The following is a 21165-nucleotide window of genomic DNA, read 5'->3' on the forward strand; positions in this document are numbered from 1 at the left end:
AAAGACTTATGGGAAGAAACGACATTTTGAAAAAACCATATTACAAAATATAAATGTAAGTTCAGCAATCTATTAAAAATTTAATAAAAAAGTCATCAAAATAGGATTAAAAAAGGATTCAACAGTCACTACAATATAAGAAAAGTCCAAAAAATCCAAAAGGTGGAAATATAAAGTTCAGTTCAGTCCATGCAGGCGGCGGTAGTTGTTGATCGCTGTGTTGCAAGTGTTCAAGAGAGAGAGAGAGAGAGAGAGAGTAACAGCTATTGACTTGCCGACTTTCCTTTACGATCTTGATCCGTCGATGCATTGTTGTTGTGGTCATTCACGTATGACCCCTCCGTCCTTTAGCTAGACCGTTCTTCCATGGCAGACTCGTCACCCAGGCAAGGGTGGACACACACACAAGCCCCCACCGGTCTTGTAGCATCTCTCCTGGTGCGTCTGAGGGGTGTTGCCCCAGACCCTACTTTTATCCCTACTCACGGGGTCTCAGGTATCAATCAGGTTGAGATGATGCAACCCATCAACCAGACCACTCTGGTTGCCCCGAGGGGTTTCAAAGAATAGAACAGGACTCAATACACAATTCCTTCTTCAAGAGACAACAGCAGTAATCAGTTGTTCCGTTCCACTTTTGTTAGGAGGAGACATTCCACTTTTGTGTATCTCTGCATTGTCTCTCTCTCATTTCCTTGGTATCAGACCTGAAATAGTAGCGATTTTGCAATTCTCAAAAGGGGGGGGGGGTGACCTTGTACCCTTCTGCCCATCAGAGTTGCTCCTCATTCGTAACAAAATCCTTCCCAACAGCTGTAGCACACCTGCCTGCAAGGATACTTGGTTCAGGTGTAACCCAGCCCTTTTATACAGGTTTGACCAAATAATCCAGAAATTAAGCAGAAATCTGAAACCCTGCCTCCAGCACCAATTTCTCAGCCATGTATTCATCTGCTATACCATCCTAAATCTTACTCTCACTGTTAAGTGGCACAGGCAGCGACTCAGAGATTACTACCCTGGAGGTCCGGCTTTTTAGTTTTCTACCTAAATCCCTGTATCCTCTCTTCAGGACCTCCTCCCTTTTCCTACCTATGTTGTTGGTACAAATATGTACCACAACTTCCAGCCCTTCACCCTCCCTCTTTAGAATGTTGTCAACCCGATCTGAGATATCCCTGCCTCTGACACGTGGGAGGCATCATACCATCCTGGTGTCTCTTACATGTCCCCAGAATCTCCTGACCACTTCTCCAACTATGGAATCCCCTATTATTTCTACACTCCTATTCTCCCCTCTTCCCTCCTGGGCCACAGAGCCAGACTCACTGCCAGAGACCTGGTTACTGCAACTTTCCCCTGCTAGGTCATCCCACTCCCAACAGTATCCAAAACAGTATATTATTGTTGAGGGGAATGGCCATGGGGCACTATGCACTAGCTACCAATTCCCTTTCCATCTCTCAGGTACTTGTCTCCTGCAACTTAGGGGTAACTACCTCCCAGTAGCTCCTATCTATCACCTTTTCATTCTCACATGTGAGCCGAAGGACATCAGGCTGCAGCTCCAGCTCTTTAATGCAGTCTCTAAAGAGCTGTAGCTCAATACACATTGTGCAGATGTAGTTATCAGGAAAACTGGAGGTCTCCCAGGGATCCCACATTTCACACAAAGAACATATGACTTACCCTGGACCTATTTTCATTGCATTAGGTATGAACTAACAGACAAAGAATTAGAGACAAAAAAAAATGCTAGAAACTTAAGTAGAGCCTCTGTCTGTTCTTGTCCAATACTGTTCACACCAACAATAGCTGCTCTGCTTACACCTCGCTGCTTTTCTTGGCCTTTGCCGAGTGCCTAAGAGATTATGATTGCAGTCCTCTGAAAAGTTCTAGAAGGCTCTGAGCTCATTTTAAACCTTGGAGAGTTTCAGCTAGAAGATGGGAGTGAAGAATTTGGAAACAATGCCAAGAGGAGACTGGACAGCAGTAAGGACAATGCCAGCTGTTTTCGTTGGAGGTGAATGGAAGGAAGCTGGTTAAAGGCCCATGGATTACAGGTTTAACATTTTGGAGTGAATACATGGACAGTAAGATAAAAAATTATTTTATACAGTGGGTGCTTTGACCTGGACCTCACACGCATAAGAGTGCTAAAAGATAATTAATTAGGACTTTAAAGAGGGAACTAGATAAATAATTTGCAGCACTATAGGGAAAAAGTGCAGAGGAAATGTGGCTGTCAGGACTGCTTGGCTTGGAATTGGAACTTCATGATCTGATACTTAATTTTTCAGTTAATCACATATTAAAATTATAAGTATTCCTTACAGCAGTTTCTGCATGGAACCTGATTGATTAGGATCTGAAAAAGTATAAACAAAAGCCAACTAACACACTAAGCGTGCCTCGATATGACACAATCCACCAGCATTTTGAATGATTTTGTAACTGACCCACTACTATGAGCTCCAACTGATGCAATTTCTCAAAGGATCTTCCAACATGAGCCAATTTAAGGAGATGCCTTGAACGATATCAATGGTCATCTTCCACAACTTGGGATGGGTTATCTCATCTTGGAAGGAACTCATTCAGTTATGATTGTATGCCACGTTTTCCATACACATTGGTAACTATTCTTGAGGACAACATTACTCCAAGTAAAGCACTTCCTGGCTTCTAATCTAAATATATACAGTCAGAACGTGCACTGATGTCTTCTAATATAGTGTCTTTCAGACTCAAGTAACTTATCTACTCAGACCAAAGCCAGGCTTTCATAAATAATTGTCTCTAATAAAATTTTCCAAGGTCCTGATAACTAACAGACTCCTATACTTATTCGTTATGTAGGGTAAAAGCTGGTATTTACTGCCTTGCTCTAAATGCCCTAAAAATGTATTGGTTATGATTAAAGACTAAGACTACCTTTAAACATTGAAACATACAGTGAAATAAGTTGTTTGCATCAAATCAAACCTGCAAGGATCTGCTGGGCAGCCCACAGTTGTCGCCACTCTTTTGGCACCAACTTAACACGCCCACAACTCATGAACCCCAACCCATCTTTGGAAAATGGGAAGGAATCAGAATACTCAGAAGAAACCCATGCAGTGATGGGTAGAACGTAGAAACTCCTTACAGGCAGCCGCGGGAATTGAACCCTTATCGATGATCACGGGTGCTGTAAAGTGATGCGCTAACATGTTGCCCAATCTTCTAATGGAATGGTAGACCATCTTCTAACCAAACGGGCTGCTGAAACATTTTAGGTGCAAGCTAAATGTTACTTGGCTCACAGATAGGGCAGATTGCATGAGGGTGGAAAAATCTTTCCTTCTCTTTAAGACGTTGAATAATTCAGATGCGATTTTACTTCAGTTTACTTACTCTTGTAAGTGCTTTCAATTCCAGATTTATTCAAATTGAAAAATTTTAAAACTGTATTTTATACCTGAGATTCAAACACATCTCCCATTCATGAGTACAGGCACCTAGATTATAATCCAGTCACTTATTTGAAATGCCACTGTATTCTCCAGTAAACAGTGCCCATTCCTTGGCCTCCCTCTAGCAAAAGCTATCGGTCCCTTGCTTTCACACATGAAGGGTCTTCTTCCAGCTCACTCAAGCCTCATTGGGAGTTCACTGACAAGTGTGCTCCTGGCATTACTGCAGGGACTGCATACCAACATATGCATGCTTATGCATATGTGTGTCAGCATGTTTAAAATACTGCAAGTGGATAACTTCACCGGGGCAGTTCATTTGCCCCAGGACATCACAGTAGCACTCATCAATTCAACACAGAAAACCTTTTATCTCAACCTAGTACTCTGCACAATATATCATTATCCCTCTTTTGCACTATGTATTTTATTTTTTATTGTAACTTATAGTATATTTTTATGTTTTGCACTGTACAGCTGCCACAATAAAAAAAAATCACAACATGCTGTATGTCAGTATTAACAGACCTGATTCTGATTTTACTCCATGCAGGTTCAGATTAGCTTATTGTCATATACAACAGGATGCAATGAAACTCATTGCTTGCATGAAATTATATGCAAGATAAAAAAAAATTACAACAGTAAATACTATGAGAGGAGCTGCCAAAGGAAGTGGTCAAGGCAGGTAAATTAGAGAGATTGAAAAGATGTTTGCATAGGAAAGGTTTAGTACAATATGGGACAAACGCAGGCAAATGGGACGAGCTTAGTTGAGATTCTTGCTCGGCATGGACCACTCAGGCTGCAGGCCTGTTTCCGTGTAGTGTGACTCTATGACATGCACAGAATAGCAGAATGGTGCAAAAGTTGTCATGCTAAATAACCAGAAGATTATTTTGGCAATACTGTTGCATCTATTACAGCTAGGTTAAGCATAGTCAATGGACTCAACTGTGAGGACAGAACAGTCCAGCAACAGTGCCATACTAGTAGCCAATAATAAGAATGCCTCATTCCCTATATCACTTCATTTATCACCTGACACATTGGCTTGAAACACATTGGTATAGTTATCAATTGCAGAGCTACAGTGATGTTATCTGTATTTGCACCATCTAATCCAGGGTACTGTCCGCGAAGAACATCTTCTGTTTGATCAAATTATAAAAAGGATCAATAAAATTGAGCCATGACAGAGAGACTGTTATTAGGATGATGCACGTTCCTGTAAAAGCAGAGTGTGTAATAACTATTCAGCTGGATCTCAGCACATCTTTTATTTTTCTGCACCTAGATCTGCAGTTGGTAGAGGAAAGTTTGCTTCCTAGATGAGGGCTACATGAGATTTACATAAGAGCAGAGAGTAACTTACTGCCTGTGACAATGCCCAATGTTCTGTGATGCCTAATCAAGAGAATAAGACACTCTAATGGATTTACAAATCCATATTAATATGACAAAATTTAAAACTGTGGGAATTTAGGACAACCTGGTCTGCTGCCAACCTAATAAAAATCACCATAAAAGCTAAATGTTTTTACCACATGTATGCGTCTGTGGTTCGTGTATACGTGCATGCACAATTATATCAATACTGTACAGAGATCTCAGTATCTAGTTTCCATACTAAACACAAATGCTGTCTGAATGGAGCCTGCACATTATCTCTGCAATTTTCATAAGTGTTCTTGGACATGCTTCAATTGTCTACCTGAACTATTTGAAAAGATATGTTATTGCTTTGTTAATGAGTTACTGTTAATTTTCCATAGTCTGAGTAGTTGGTGGAAGAATCAGGAAGGTGTGAATATGCATGTGTGACAGAACAGATTACAGGGAAATTGATAAAATAATGGGATTGATGGAACTGTTCTAAAAGCTGGTATAGACTCAATGGGCAGAATGGCCTCCCTCTATGTGACAAGAAACTGTGAATGTGTGCAAGCACACATGAACCTGCATTAACTTCTGCATACTTTGAATTCTTATTGATATGTGTTAATCTATCTGTACTTGGGTTTAAAATATCACAAGATAATTAGCACAATCTTCACCAGGAGCAGTTCATTTTCTTCAAGATATGAAAGCAGTCCAGGGACTCCCCAGGTTATTAATGACATGACTTTTGAAAATGTACTTTTACACAAATTCCTTCATACATTTTTAAAGCTTTTTTCCTCAAAAAGGTAATATCAATGATAAAATGAATCTCAGTTCTATTGATAAGTGAATACAGCATATATTTTACCATTTAATTATGGGTAGTGTTAAAGGGACATGAAATCAGGGCAATTCTGACTTAAGGGGAAATCAGTTTATGTACATTCCTCTGGAGCAGAACCCTTACATAATCTGGGACTGCTTGTATTCACCTTTCCAGGCACAAAAAGTAGTTTATCCCTATCAAGAAACCCACACAATACATCTTCTCATATGCTATACTCAAATTGGAAGGTAAAACATGTTTTAACAAAACTTTTATTGGCTTAAAACAGATTTAAACAGTTCCCAAGAGAAAGAATGGTGAACAAGTATTCATATGCCTCTAAAAGGGGCAATTGTTTCTTAAATTGATAGCATAGGAATTTTTTTTTTGATTTTTAGTATAGCATACAGAAAGGTTACCAAGTCAAGTTCAGTAGTTTTGAAAGTGAACTGGGTGTTTCTAAGATGTTATAAAATGCTGTTGGTAAGAGACTCCAGGTCTCTTCACCACATCAATGGATGTCTGGAAAACACTGAAGATTATAGAGAAGTTGGCTTCAGCCAAAGAAGTTTTTATTTTGTTAAATAAGATCTTACTGTAATTTCCATGCAACATTTGAAAATTTGATCTTAGTCTGCATGACACTTGATGGGCTCATCATATTAAGGACACAGCGTAAACATTGCCTCAAACACACATCTGGCCATTTTATTAGACACTCCTCTACACTGGCTCATATTTAATCAGCCATTCATGTGGTAGCAACTTAATGCATAAAAGCATGCAGACACGGTCAAGAGGTTCAGTTGTTGTTTAGACCAAATATCAGAGTGGGGAAGGAATGTGATCTAGGTGACTTTGAGCATGGATTGATTGCTGGTGCCAGACGGGGTGGATTAAGTACCTCAGAAACTGCTGATTTCCCGGGATTTTCAAGCACAACGGTCTGTACAGTTTACAGAGAATGGTGAAGAAACAGAAAAACAACCAGTGAGTGGCGGTTCTGTGGGCAAAACACCTTGTTAGTGAGTGAGGTTATAGGAGAATGACAGGAAGGTGACAATAACCCAAATAACCACACATTACAACAGAGGTGTGCAGAAGAGCATCTCTGATCACATTGAACCTTGAAGTTGATGGCTAAAGGTTCAGAAGATCATGCCCGGCTCCACTCCACTACTTAATAAATTGGTCATTGCGTGTATATCATCTGAAAGATATCTGTAACGGCTTTAAGTAACCATTTTCCCTTCAGATGATTTAACAGATAACAAGGAGTTAAGAAGAGAGGAAAAGTTGTACCTGCATTTCCATACCACTTTTCACATCCTTGGATGTCTCAAAATGACTTTTTGTCACTAAAGCGGTATTTTTTTTTAACTCTGTTGTAACTTTGAAAAGCTGTGCTATAAATTATTCACTATTTTTTCACTAGTAGCTTCAACACTGTGGTCACCACCACAGTCATTTCCTCCACTTCCCTTGGGGCTGTAAACCGAGAAACATAGGAAATACTGCCAGAGGCTTGTCAATGATATGAACACAGGAAATAGGAACAGGAGCAAGCCATACAGCCCCATTAGTCTGATTAATAAGAACTGCTGTTTAATAAGAACTTGATTGTTCCTGTGCCTCAAATACACTTCTCAACACAATCTCTTGAGTTTATAATCTCCATAAATTCTTGCTGAACAAAATCTATTCATTTCAGTGCTTAAAATATTCTCAATGGGGTATCCTTTGCCTTGGGGAGGAGAGAGTTTGGAAGTTTCACTATCTTCCTCATCTCAGGCTTATATCTTTGCCTGGATCTATGTCTCTTACACTCAATTCTCTGTTTTCAGTAGTAAGAAAGTCAATACCTCTCAGAATTTTACAAGTCTATGCTTATTTTAAATTCTTAAAAGCATTGCCTAACTGCAATCCCAAGTTTGCAATGCAGCACGAAACATTTTGATGAACTCCATTTCAAAAATTGCAATTACCTTAATACATGCAACATATATACAGACTGAATGCAAATGAGACTGGCCCTGAAGCTGCACTAGTGCTGGTGTGCAGGCATATGCCATAAAGGCTACAGGGAAGTTTGTCCTTCAGGTAAGTCTCCCGGACTGGATGAAGTGCATCCATGGGTTCTGAAGGAGGTGGCTTTGGAGATTGTGGAGGCATTGGAAATAATCTTCCAGGAATCAGTAGACTCTGCCATGGTTCCAGAGGACTGGAAGGTTGCAAATGTAGTTCCATTGTTTAAGAAAGGGGGAAGAAAAAGCAAAAAGAAAATTACAGACCTATTAGACTGACATCGGTAGTTGAAAAATTATTGGAGACGATCCTCAAGGATGAGGTTATGAATTACCTTGAGGTGCATGACAAAATAGGCCCAAGCCAGCATGGTTTCATGAAGGGAAGATCCTGCCTCACCAACCTATTGGAATTTTTTTGAGGTAATCTCAATTAAGATTGACAAGGGAGAGGCTGTGGATATTGTGTATTTGGATTTTCAAAAGGCCTTTGATAATGTGCTGCATAAGAGGCTGCTTAATAAGATGAGGGCCCATGGAATTACAGGAAGGATATTGGAATGGGTGGAGCATTGGCTGATAGGCAGAATGTAAAGAGTGGGAATACAGGGATCCTATTCTGGTTGGTTGCTGGTTACCAGCAGTGTTCCGCAGGGGTCTGTGTTGGGGCCTCTTCTTTTTACACTGCATATCGATGATTTAGATTATGGATTAAATGGTTTTGTGGCTAAATTTACAGATGACACCAAGATAGGTGGAGGAGCAGGAAGTGTTGAAGAAACAGAAAGGTTGCAGAGAGACTTGGTCAGTTTAGGAGAGTGGGCAAAGAAATGGCAGATGAGATACAATGTTGAGAAATGTACGGTTGTACATTTTGGAAGAAGAAACAATCGGGCATATTATTATTTAGATGGGAAGAAAATTCAAAAATCGCAAGTGCAAAGCGGCTTGGGGGTCCTAGTGCTGGATACCCTAAAGGTTGACCACCAGGTTAGATCAGCAGTAAGGAAAGCAAATACTATGTTGGCATTCATTTCAAGAGGAATAGCATATAAGACTAAGGAGGTGTTGATGAGGCTCTATGGGGCACTGGTGAGACCCCATTTGGAATACTGTGTGCAGTTTTGGGCCCCCTATCTTAGAAAGGATGTGCTGATGTTGGAGAGAGTTCAGAGAAGATTCACGAGGATGATTCCTGGAATACAGGGACTAACATATGAAGAGCATTTGTCGGCTCTTGGATTGCATTCATTAGAGTATAGAAGAATGAGAGGGAATCTCATAGAAACATTTCGAATGTTGAAAGGGTTGGACAGAGTAGATGTGGAAAGGCTATTTCCCTTGGTGGGTGAGTCCAGGACAAGTGGTCACAGAGTTAGAATTAGAGGGTACCCATTTAAAACAGATGAGAAATTTTTTCAGTCAGAGGGTCATGGATTTATGGAATTTATTGCCACATACAGCTGTGGAGGCTCAATCATTGGGGGTTTTTAAGGAGGAGATTGACAGGTATCTAATTAGTCAGGGTATCAAGTGATATGGGGAAAAAAACGGAAATTGGAACTAGACAGGAGAATAGTTTAGCTCATGGCAGAGTGGCGGAGCAGACTTGATGGGCCGAATGGCCTACTTCTGCTCCTTTGTCTTGTGATATCACGGGCAGCACTGTGGTACAACAGCTGGTGATGCTGTCCTTTTGTTCCAGGGACCCTTCAGAGATGAAAGTGAAGAGTTTGGACGCTCTCCCTGTGAGCACATGGTTTGCCGCAGAGGCTCCAGTTTTGTTGCAGATCCCAAGCTCACACTGGTCGGTAAATGGACCAGTGTAAATTGCCCCTTAGGTAACTTGCAGGATAATGGCAAAAAGAATTAAAGGGGAGTTGATAGCATGTGCAAGGGAGGATAAGTGGAGTGGTACAGGGAAGTAAGTAGAGGAGGAATGGAACCAACAGGATTGCACCTCTGGAAGCCAGCATGAACTTGATGAGCTGAATGGCCTCCTTTTTGTAAGGAGAGGGCAGAGAGAAAAAGTGAAAATAAAAGTGTTATTTATGAGCAAAGTACAAAGAGCAGGTTCCCTAAGTCACTCTAAGCAACACCACAGCAGAATCAATGGTAGGTTAAATTGTTAAAACCTAAAATTGTTAAAATGATCAACTGTGTTATCATTGTTGACCTCTACATTTTCAACATGTATTTGGTAACACCCACAAAATCCAGTATTATCTATTTCCCCATGTAAACCTTTCAAACAAATCATAGCAATATATTGCAAAGGATAGATTCAGAATATTCCTCAAGCAGGACTTCTTTCAAATAAAGTAACTAATACATGCTATAGTCCTTTTCCAACTGGAAAACAGGCAATGGGCCTGTAGTTATCCAACAGGCAGTTAAATGGTGCAGTATTGAGTTTGCAAAGCTCCAAACAAGGGTGTAGTGGATAATTAATGTCCTTCAGTGCTTTTTTTTTTGTAATCTTTATAGTTGATCAAGTAGAAACAAAAAAATCCAATTGGACATTGATTGGACAGAGCTTTGGGATGAACTGAGGTTTGAAAGACCAAGGCTCTATCAAATTAATATATGTTCATGATGATAATGCAGGAAATGTGGCAGTAAACTTGCACAACAGCTCCTGCAAATAGCAGTGTAATACTGACTTGATCATATGTTTTCACTATGTAGATTATGAGATAAATACTAACAAGGACACTGCTTTACAATTGGACCATGGCATTTCAATTAGAAACTGGGACGTACACATGGCACAGCTTTCAACAACCAGGCTAAAAGGGAGCAACTGTGTAGCACACTTTCTGTTTTTGTTAATTCATGCTCATATCTCTGGAAATTTGACTTGTACTCAAAGAGGAGAGCAGTAAGGAGACACTGGCCACTGTTGTGACAGATGCTGCTCACTTGGCAATGTGGCAACAGGCATTTTGTTAAATATGTATCTTTTAATTCTTCATTTAAAGTACAAAGTAAATTTATTATCAAAGTACACATATATCATATACAACCCTGAAATTCATTTTCTTGTTGGCACACTCAATAAATCCAACGACCATAACAGAATCAATGAAAGACTGCACTAACAGAGCAGACAACCAATGTGCAAAAGACAACGAACTGTGCAATGCAAAAAGATAAAAATAAGATGATGATGATGATGATAATAATAATAATAATAATAATAATAATAATAATAATAATAATAATAATAAATAAGCAATAAATATCAAGGACATGAGATGAAGAGTCCTGGAAAGTGAGTCTATAGGCTGTGGGAAGAGTTCAGCGATGCGGCATGTGAAGTTGAGTGAAGTTATCCCCTCTGGTTCAAGAGAGACAATAACTGTTTCTGAACCTGGTAGCATGAGTCCTGAAGCTCCTATGCATTCTCCTTGATGGCAATAGTGAGAAAAAAGCAAGGCCTGGGTGGTGGGTGTGGTGAACTATGTGCCTGTCGGGACACGCCCCTGCTGACTGTTCCTGTGGCTCCTCCCACAGGCCCCTGTATAAAGGAGGTCTGAGGCCTGACGCTCGGCCTCAGTCTCCAGGACATTGTATGATAGACACTCACTCCTGGTTCCTTCTTCCAGTCAATAAAAGCCGATATCTCGCCTTACGTCTCAGTGTGAGTTATTGATGGTGCATCAGTGGGGCTCCGTGATAATGGATGCTGCTTTCCTGCAACAGTGCTCCATGTGCATGTGCTCAATGGTGGGGGAAGGTTTTGCCCATGATGCATTTGGTTGTATCCACCACTTTTTGTAGGATTTTCCATTCATGGCATTACCAATACAAACATGCCAAGACAATGATCAATACATGACATCATTTATTGTTTACTCTACAAGTTTAAATCTGTTTTTAAAATCCCACTATTTTATTATACAAGACGTGAGATCTGATTGATACATAAATCACTATATTCCACTACAGAGGCTCCCAGTACAACTGAGACTCTTGTACATTCTTTGACACTAACTATGGAGTTATCCTTTTAATTATATCATATTACGGCTGGTAATCTGAAAGGCGGCATTTATAGTTTCCTGAACCATGCCCTATGATTGATGCCTCTTTTCAATACTTGGATTACACTCCTCGATCAGTTCCATCAGTTGAACTGGAGACAGCAGAGGCTGAAATCTGGAGCAACAATCAATCTGCACAAGAAGCCTCAAAGGTTGAGAGGGGAAAATAACTGTTGATGTTTCGGATCAAATCCCTGCATCAGTTTTTGAATCTCACAGTGTTCAGCCACTGTCCTAAAATTTTATCCCCAGCTACTTGAGTGACTTAATTCAGCAAAGAGTTTGACTCTGGATGAGGCGAGACATGTTTGCCTACACTGGCGGTCAGGTGGTCTCAATTTAAAATAAAAATATTAAGACACTATTGCTCTTCAAGGCAGGAAACATACCACGTCTGGCCTACACATGACTCCAGGGCCATAAAAATGTGGTTGATTCTGCAATGCCCTCTGAAATGACTCATTGAGCTACTCAGTTCAAAAACCACTGAAGATGAATGATAAGTGTTGTCCTTACCAAATCACAAAAAAAATTATTATAAAATCCAACATGTTTATCTTTTTTCCCCAAGCAACCTGTGCTCCAACTGTGTAAGGACCTCATTAAACTCCCAGAGACGAGGCGGAAAACTGTAGGACAATCTTTAAAGGGAGGCAAATCCATGATCTGCAACTCCAATAAAGTGCAACCACGAAATGCTCAGCTTCCTTTTTAAAGAATTCAGAACTGGTACTTAAAGTTATTTGGCTATGGGCTTTTAATTTGGTGAAGACTGACAGAAATATCCATCTCTTTTTCCGCTGACAACGGCCTAAGTGCTTACTGCCTTTTCTGTGGCTCTCACTTTGCATCTTTTAGATCTTGGTGTTGATTTGACAAAATGTCAACTCTTCATACTAGTTTTGCCGAACAGCTTCCTCATTTGGCAGCACTTTGTGGGGTGTTAATGTCAGCACAGGTGCTCCATCTGGCAACTGGTGAGTGACACTGAAAACAGAGTCACATTTTATATTGTCCTCTAATTATCAGATCTTCAATTTCTGTTGTAAGGTTACTTGTAAAGACAATGAACAGCACAAAAAGGCAGGCCTCAAAGCTTGAGCAGTTTTAATGTATGTCTCTTCTCCCAGCCCACTTCGTCTCACCCTTCCATTCCTATCTCCCTCATGTGACAATAAAGAATAGATTTCCCCAATTCCTTTAATGTTAAAATAAGTGAGAAGAGGACGTCATCTGAAAGGAGAGAGAGACCTGCTCCCCCAGGGTAAAAGGTGAAAATTGTTACCTCCTATTAACTTTATAACATCAGTTAGAACACAGAACATAACAGCAGAGTATATGCTGTCTGGCCCATGGTATTGTACCAAGCTTTTAAATGCTCTGAGTTAATCTAACTTTTCCCTCCTACATGGCCCTCTATCATCCATATGTCTATCTAAGCATTTCTTAAATGTCCCCAGAATATCTGTCCACCTTTTCCACCCACTCACCATATTCTCTGTTAAAAACATATCTATAATATCCCGTGTGTTTGTGTTTTTATCTATAATATCCCCTGCTTTACTTTCGTCCATTCTCCGTAAATTTATCCCTCTTCATATTTGCCATTTCTGACCTGGAGAAAAGTCTCCAGCTATCGATTCAATCTACGCCTCTTTTCATCTTGTACACCTCTATCAAGTAACCTCTCATCCTTCATCAAAGAGAACAGGCTCACCTCAGTGATGCAGATCTTTATCTTAACAAGAGAATGAACAAAAAGGCAGGTGGCTGGAAATAACCACCATCACATTTAATGACAGATCAGCTCAGATGCTGAATGGCTTCTAAGTTTTAAAGAGTGTCATTGGGTCAGATGCTTCTGATCATGACAGAGGCAGCCATCTTGCTGAGCATTTCAATTTTTTTGTGGTATTGCAAGGACTTTGCCACTTTCAGCATTAAAACAAACAAGGCAAGTGTAGGCTGGTGACAAGTTTGTTCTTTAGAATTATACCCTCCCTGATTACAAAGAATTTCCTGCTTGACTTTATCTACCACTATTAGCTTTTTACTCTATTCTTTTCTCTCCCACCAGCTTCCAAGGACATCTACGAGGGGTGATTGATAAGTTCGTGGCCTAAGGAGTCAATTTTAGAAAACCTACCACATTTATTTTTCAACATAGTCCCCTCTTAGACTTACACACTTAGTCCAGCAATCATGGAGCATACGGATCTTGGACCTCCAGAAAGTATCCACAGCAGGGTGATTGATAAGTTTGTGGCCTAGAAGGAGATGAGTTATACAGCCCTTTTTACATGCACATGCAGTTCAACTCTTTGAGTGATATGCAGAAGGTTTGAAGTTAATAACACATCTCCTTCTACCTTAGGCCATGAACTTATCAAACACCCCTGATGCATTATTAACTTCAAACTTTCTGTATAATCACTCAAAGAGTTGACCTGCATGTGCATGTAACAAGAGCTGTATAACTCATCTCCTTCTACCTTAGGCCACAAACTTATCAATCACTCCTCGTACTTTATAGATAATGTAATGGATTGTTATTCATGTTCATTTCTTAACTTCCTCATCAGTAGGTCACAGTCAGTGTGGATCAGAAATAACTTCTCTTCCTCCCTGGCGGTCACACTAGCAAAACTCAAGTATGCGTGCTTAGCCCACTGCTCTGTTCTCTCTACACCCGTTACTGTGTTGCCAGGCACAGCTCAAATGCCATCTATGAATTTGCCAATGGCACCACTATTTTTGGTAGAATTTCAGATGATGATGAGAAAGCGTAAAGGAGTGCAATCGATCAGCTGGTCGAGTGGTATCGCAACAACAATCTTGCACTCAATGTCAGTAAGACCAAGAAACTGATTGTGGACTTCAGGAAGAGGAAGTTGAGGGAACACACACCAGTCCTCAATGAGGGATCAGCAGTGGAAAGGGTGAGCAGTTTCAAGTTCCTGGGTGTCAACATCTCTGAACATCTATCTCGGGGTCAACATATTGATGCAATTACAAAGAAGGAACAACAGTGACTTTATTTCATTAGGAGTTTGAGGAGAATTAGCATGTCACCAAAGATTCAAGAAAATTTCTACAACTGCACCATGGTGAGCATTCTGTTTGCAACAGTGTCTAATATGGAGAGATAACTGCATAGGATCAGAAAAAGCTGCATAGAGTTAAAAACTCAGCCAGCTCCGTCATGGGTGATAGCTTCCCAAGCATTGAGAACATCTTCAAAACACAATGTCTCAAAAAGGAGCTGTCCATCATTGAGGACCGCCATCACCCAGGACACGCCCTCTTCTCATTGCTCAAGGAAGTGGTGCAGGAGCATGAAGACACATGCTCAGTGTTTTAGGAACAGCTTCTTCTCTTCTCCTATCAGATTTCTGAATGGACAACAAACCATATACACTACTTCACTATTTCCCCTCTTTTTTCTGCAATACTTACTTAATTTCACAAATATATATATATTAATTTCTGTAATTTATAGTTTTTTTTTTAATTATGCATTGCACTACATGTACTGCTGCTGGAAAACAACAAATTTCACAACATGGGCCAGCAACATTAAACCAAATTCTGATTCCAACTGTGTGTCATAGGAGGGGATATATAACACTACTATACCTTTAGCTGCCAATTCCAAATCTACTATCCAAATCAAGAGCCATAACATAAATTCTCTAACCATAGAAAAATAGAAAATAGGTGCAGGAGTAGGCCATTTGACCCTTCGAGCCTGTCTGCCATTCAGTATGATCATGGCTGATCATCCAACTCAGAACCCTGTACCTGCTTTCTCTCCATACCCCCTGATCCCTTTAGCCACAAGGGCCATATCTAACTTCCTCTTAAATATAGCCAATGAACCGGCCTCAACTGTTTCCTGTGGCAGAGAATTCCACAGATTCACCACTCTCTGTGTGAAGAAGTTTTTCCTCATCTCGGTCCTAAAAGGCTTCCCTTTGTCCTTAAACTGTGACCTCTCGTTCTGGACTTCCCCAACATCGGAAACAATCTTCCTGCATCTAGCCTGTCCAATCCCTTTAGAATTTTATACGTTTCAATAAGATCCCCCCCCCCATTATTCTAAATTCCAGTGAGTATAAGCCTAGTCGATCCAGTCTTTCTTCATATGAAAGTCCTGCCATCCCAGGAATCAATCTGGTGAACCTTCTCTGTACTCCCTCTATGGCAAGAATGTCTTTCCTCAGATTAGGGGACCAAAACTGCACACAATACTCTAGGTGCGGTCTCACCAAAGCCTTGTACAACTGCAGTAGAACCTCCCTGCTCCTGTACTCAAATCCTTTTGCTATGAATGCCAACATACCATTTGCCTTTTTCACCGCCTGCTGTACCTGCATGCCCACCTTCAATAACTGGTGTACAATGACACCCAGGTCTCGCTGCACCTCCCCTTTTCCTAATCGGCCACCATTCAGATAATAATCTGTTTTCCTGTTCTTGCAACCAAAGTGGATAACCTCACATTTATCCACATTAAATTGCATCTGCCATGAATTTGCCCACTCACCTAACCTAACCAAGTCACCCTGCATCCTCTTAGCATCCTCCTCACAGCTAACACCACCGCCCAGCTTCATGTCATCCACAAACTTGGTGATGCTGCATTTAATTTAATTCCCTCATCTAAATGACTTGGAGATGCTGCATTTAATTCCCTCGTCTAAATAACCACCTGAAACTAAAAATAGTTAAGCTAAAGAAAAGTAACAAAAACTGTATACTTACAATTGAATCCTGGCTTGATCTTGCTATTGACCTGTAGGCTGTATATGGTAATTTGAAACAAGGCATGAAGCAGCAGAAAGGTGAGGCTTGTGAAACACAAGGTTTTCAGTAAGCGGCCTGTATGTCCTGAAATAAAAAAGATCCATAATTAGTTCCTATGCAAGAAATTACAATTAAATTAAATAGCAAGGCAAGTGTAATATTGACATTGCAGATAGGAACACTGAATTTTGTACTACCTAGCTTTGCTTTCTTCTAGTAAAGGTAGCAGACTTTCACTTTAGCTGTCATTAACATTTTCCTGAGTGACATTTTCCCCCATCTCATTTTGTATGTACATGACAGAGAATTTTTTTTTTTAGTAAGTATGACATGGGCAAGGCATGTGTTTATTGGGTCTTGCTAGACATTTCAGGCATCCTTCATTAGGCAGTGATTTATTTAGTCACAATTGGCTGGGTTTGGTAAGAGTGGCACACTTCCATCCTAAAGCATATTAGTGAACCAGATAGTTGACAAAGTAACCCAGACCTTCCATAGTCTGTGTGGTGTCTGCAAGAGGCTGAGGACCCAATGAGCGGACATATTTATTACATTGGCTCCATTAGTCCAATCCTTTCTCTAACAGTATCTGCACTATTTGGCTTCTCTTGCCATAATTCCAACATTGTTTATTTTCTCTCTCCCTTCCAATTTCCTCCATATAAATTATCTGCAATTAAAAATCTCTCAGCAGCCTCCTTCAGCCAACACCGCCAACACTTACATCATTCAGATCAAAGACCTCCCCCCATTTCCCCCAACTGCACTTTTCTCACCTGCCTCAGCCCCTCTGCAATTTTAAACATGTTTGATTTCCAGCTTCTCTCAGTTTTAATGAAAAATGCCCTCCAGTCAGTAAGAGGACATCTGTGGAGAAAGAAACAAAGTCAACAGAGCTGATGGTTTAGAGTGATGCTTGGAATCTCCAGTTAAGATTAACGAAAAGTCATTGACTTGAGATGCTAACTTTACATCTTCCTCTCCACATGCAGCTTGATCTGCTGACTGTTTCCAGTGCTTACCACTTATATCTCAGACTTTCAACACCCGCCAGTTTTTGAACTTTCAACATGAAATGTTAACTGTTTCTTTATCCACAGAACCTCTTGAACTCTTCCAACATTTTGTTTTCCTTACCAGAAAGTATGGCAAATATAGTGCTAATTGTGTCTTTTAAAATAGAATTTGATAAATATTTAAAGGAAAAAGAACTGTATAGGGTTATAAAGAGGTGAAAATGGATCTAAATGGATTGATCTAAAATGGTTGTTACATAACAGTAGAAATTACTTCCTTTCTGTAATAAATCTGCTCCTAAATCAGTAATTCCTGATTTTACAGGTGTTTATATGGAACAGTGGGACTATAGAGAATCAGGACTGTTGCTGGAGCAGAGATCAGAAAGGCATAGCAAGACCCTGAGTGAAGCTAATGAAGAGGAAATGTTCCCATGTCACAAGCAACAGGAAGCAAAGGACAGAGATTTTAAAAAATAAAAGAAGAAATGGAGAAATTATTTTTGGTTGCAAGTTTTTATGACTTTGATCGTAGAGTCTGAAAAGGCAGTGGAAGCAGATTCAATAGTCACATTGAAAAGGGAATCAGATTAATAATTGAAAAAATAAGTGAGAAAAGGGTAAGGGAGTGATCGCATTTGGAAAGCTTTACCAGAGAGCTGGCACAGAATAACAATCTTCAGTGCTATCTGATTTTTGTTATCTCTAGGATTCCAAAATATGGAACATAACATTTTTATACAATTTTAATGAGGTAAATCTTGAATATAAATTCCCAGTCAAAATTAAAAGTTGTTTGTCTTTCACGGCAGCTCAAGGTATACTGCAGGAAACCAGAATGACGGAATGTGTATTTTCTTTTCATTTTTTTCTATCAATGTTAGAAACTAAAGAAACAATTTTGTCAGAAGAGAAACACTTGCCAGTGTCTTCAGAAATTAAAAGGTCAGAATTGGTCTTTGTCCCTTGGTATGCATGGATAAGAAGACCTCAAGCTGACTTTTTGAATTATGACCCTATTTGAAAATCTGTCTGTAAATAAATGAACTCGGGAGAGGAATAGATCTCAGTACGATGACTTTCGTAGTTAAATGCTGCGTCTCCGCTTACTTGGGCTGACATATCAAGGTTATCTATTGGCTAAATCCCTAGAGCACTGCTCACCTATGTCTGGTCATCAAAGGTGCAAAATAAACATCAATCTTTCTTTCTGAAAATGGCCAATCTTTTGGCATGGTATTTAAGAGAGGAATGTTGGCTAGTAAATCAAGCCAAAATTATTCTTAGAAGACTGCCAACTGAATCAAATATGACATTTATTGCACACTTTCCTCTTTGATGATACAGTCTTGCACTGAAATGTCAACCTAGCTTCAGCATTCAGTTCCAGGGCTGTGTGTTACCAATGGAGCCAAGAGATGTTTTCACAGCTGCCTTAAAGTTATCTGTATTTTTTTTCTCTAAATAGGAAGGCAAGGTATTCATATTTTTTAATTATTATTTTACATCAACTCAAAGCATATAGTAAATACAAATTTGGCAGAAGTATGTCTCACACAAGAACTACTACGAAGGATTAATTGGACCATAGAAGGTAACAAAATGAGGTAGGGTTATGTCAACTGGAAACTGCTAGATTTCTCAAGCTTGAGATTTTAGATTTTCACCTCCTTAGGGATAATTTCCTTTTTATTACTTAACAGGTTTTGTTTGTATGTTTCACATTTTTTCTTAGGACACTAGGCCATTTGGCCCATTCCTGCTGTGTTGGCTGTCAGCGCAATTCTGTTGGTTCCATTGCTCTACTTATTCTCCTGAAACCTATACCATTTTCACATGCAGGTCTGCTCCTACTCAATATTTCAGGCATCCACCTATGCTAAGGGTAGTTAACACCAGCCTGGTACTCAGTGCACCTGAAGAAAACCCATAGAGACACATGGAAATGAACTACAGTAACTCCATACAGACAGCATCCAAGGTCAGACCTCTGGAACTATGCCATTTTGCTTCCATTGTTTCCATTCTCTGCAGTTCAACAGAATGAAGGAAGATTTTATAGTGGTATATAAAATTACAAAGGGCATAGATGCCTGCAGGCTTTTTCTCCTCGGGTTGGTTGAGACTAGAACAAAAGATTATAGATTTGGGGTGAAATGTGAAATATTTAAGGGGAATCTGAGGGGAAATTTCTACACTCAGATGGTGGTGTGTGTGTGAAACAAGCTGGCAGTGTAAGTGGTTGTTCTGAGTCCAATTGTAACATTTAAGAGAAGTTTGGAGAGAGGGGTTTGCAGGGATATGATCCATGTGCAGATAGATGGGACTAGGCAGAAGACCGGGTCAGCAATGGCTAGATGAACAGAAGGGACTGTTTCCATGCTGTACGATTCTAAGAACTCCGCCATTGGTATCCTTTGGGCTATCACTGGCCAAAAGCTCAACCGTGGTCACAAGAGCAGGTAAAAGGTTAAGCCAAGTTTACTCTTGTATAGACAGGTATGATTAGTTTCAAGCAAAACCAAAGAAATTTCTTTCATAGATTCAGACAACACAACGGAACATAAACCATAAAACAGAACAGATATTATACAACACAGTGAAGAAAAGGACAATACAAAACAATATATTTGTGAGAAAAATGTAGAAACCAAGCCCACGATAGTGTGAGAGCGGGTCCCTAGAGTTCTGTTCCTGAGGTAGGTAGGATTAGGAATGTGCAAGTCAGCTTGAAAACCTGATGGTTGGAGGAAAGAAGCTGTCACTGAACATAAACGAGAAAATCTGTGGATGCTGGAAATTTGAGCAACACACTCAAAATGCTGGAGGAGCACAACAGGCCAGGCAGCATCGAGGAAAAGGGCTGAGACCCTTCTGAGAAGCTGTGAAGAGTGATTCTGCGCTGACTGTCCCAGCACGTTTGACCACCTCCACATCTGGTACCCTCGCTTGCCCCTTGATGTGTAATATTTGGCATAAATGTCTGGGTTGTGTGAAAGATTGAATAGGTTAGGACTGTATTCCCTGGAATGTGGAAGATTAAGAGAAAATTGGACAGATATATACAAAATTATGAAGGGTATAGATAGTGTAAATGTAAGCAGGGTTTTCTCCATTGAGTTTGGGAGGGCCTACAACCAGAAGTTATGAAATAAGTGGAAAGAGGTTTAAGGGGAACATGAGGGGAAACTTCTTCACTCAGAGGATCGTGAGAGTGTGGAACCAGCTGGCAGCACAAGTGGTGCATGCAAGCATGATGTCAAGATTTAAGAGAAGTTTGGATAGGTGAATGGATGGTAGGGGGATGGACAGCTATGGTCCCGATGCAGGTCGATGAGGGCAGGCAGCTTAGATGGGCTGAAGAGCCTGTTTCTGTGTTGTATTTCTCTATGACTCTATGGTGGTCTTCAACTTATCCCTTGCCTTTCTAAATGTAAATAATTCCCATCACTCAGAAACTTTTCCGTTACAGTGGTAAGTGTGTAGTTGCTGGCTTATCCCTGCTGCTCTTCTTAAATCATGGCACAACATTAGTTACTCTCTGGTCTTCTGGTGCCTCCCACGAGCAGACATTTCGTTAGCTGCAGATGGCCTCTCTCCACACAGAAC

At 40.2% G+C, this 21165-nt stretch overlaps 1 protein-coding gene across 1 annotated transcript in view; it reads right to left on the reverse strand.

Moving 5' to 3' along the window:
* The window catches only part of LOC132397577 (piezo-type mechanosensitive ion channel component 2-like), a 566872-nt gene that overhangs the window by 314281 nt on the left and 231426 nt on the right, over positions 1-21165 (reverse strand). Inside the window, exon 3 of the mRNA XM_059976392.1 lies at positions 16499-16624. Coding sequence (XP_059832375.1) covers positions 16499-16624 — 126 coding nt within the window. The remainder of the gene's footprint in view (positions 1-16498; positions 16625-21165) is intronic.

This window comes from Hypanus sabinus, chromosome 1, assembly GCF_030144855.1.
Source record: "Hypanus sabinus isolate sHypSab1 chromosome 1, sHypSab1.hap1, whole genome shotgun sequence".
Lineage (NCBI taxonomy): Eukaryota > Metazoa > Chordata > Chondrichthyes > Myliobatiformes > Dasyatidae > Hypanus > Hypanus sabinus.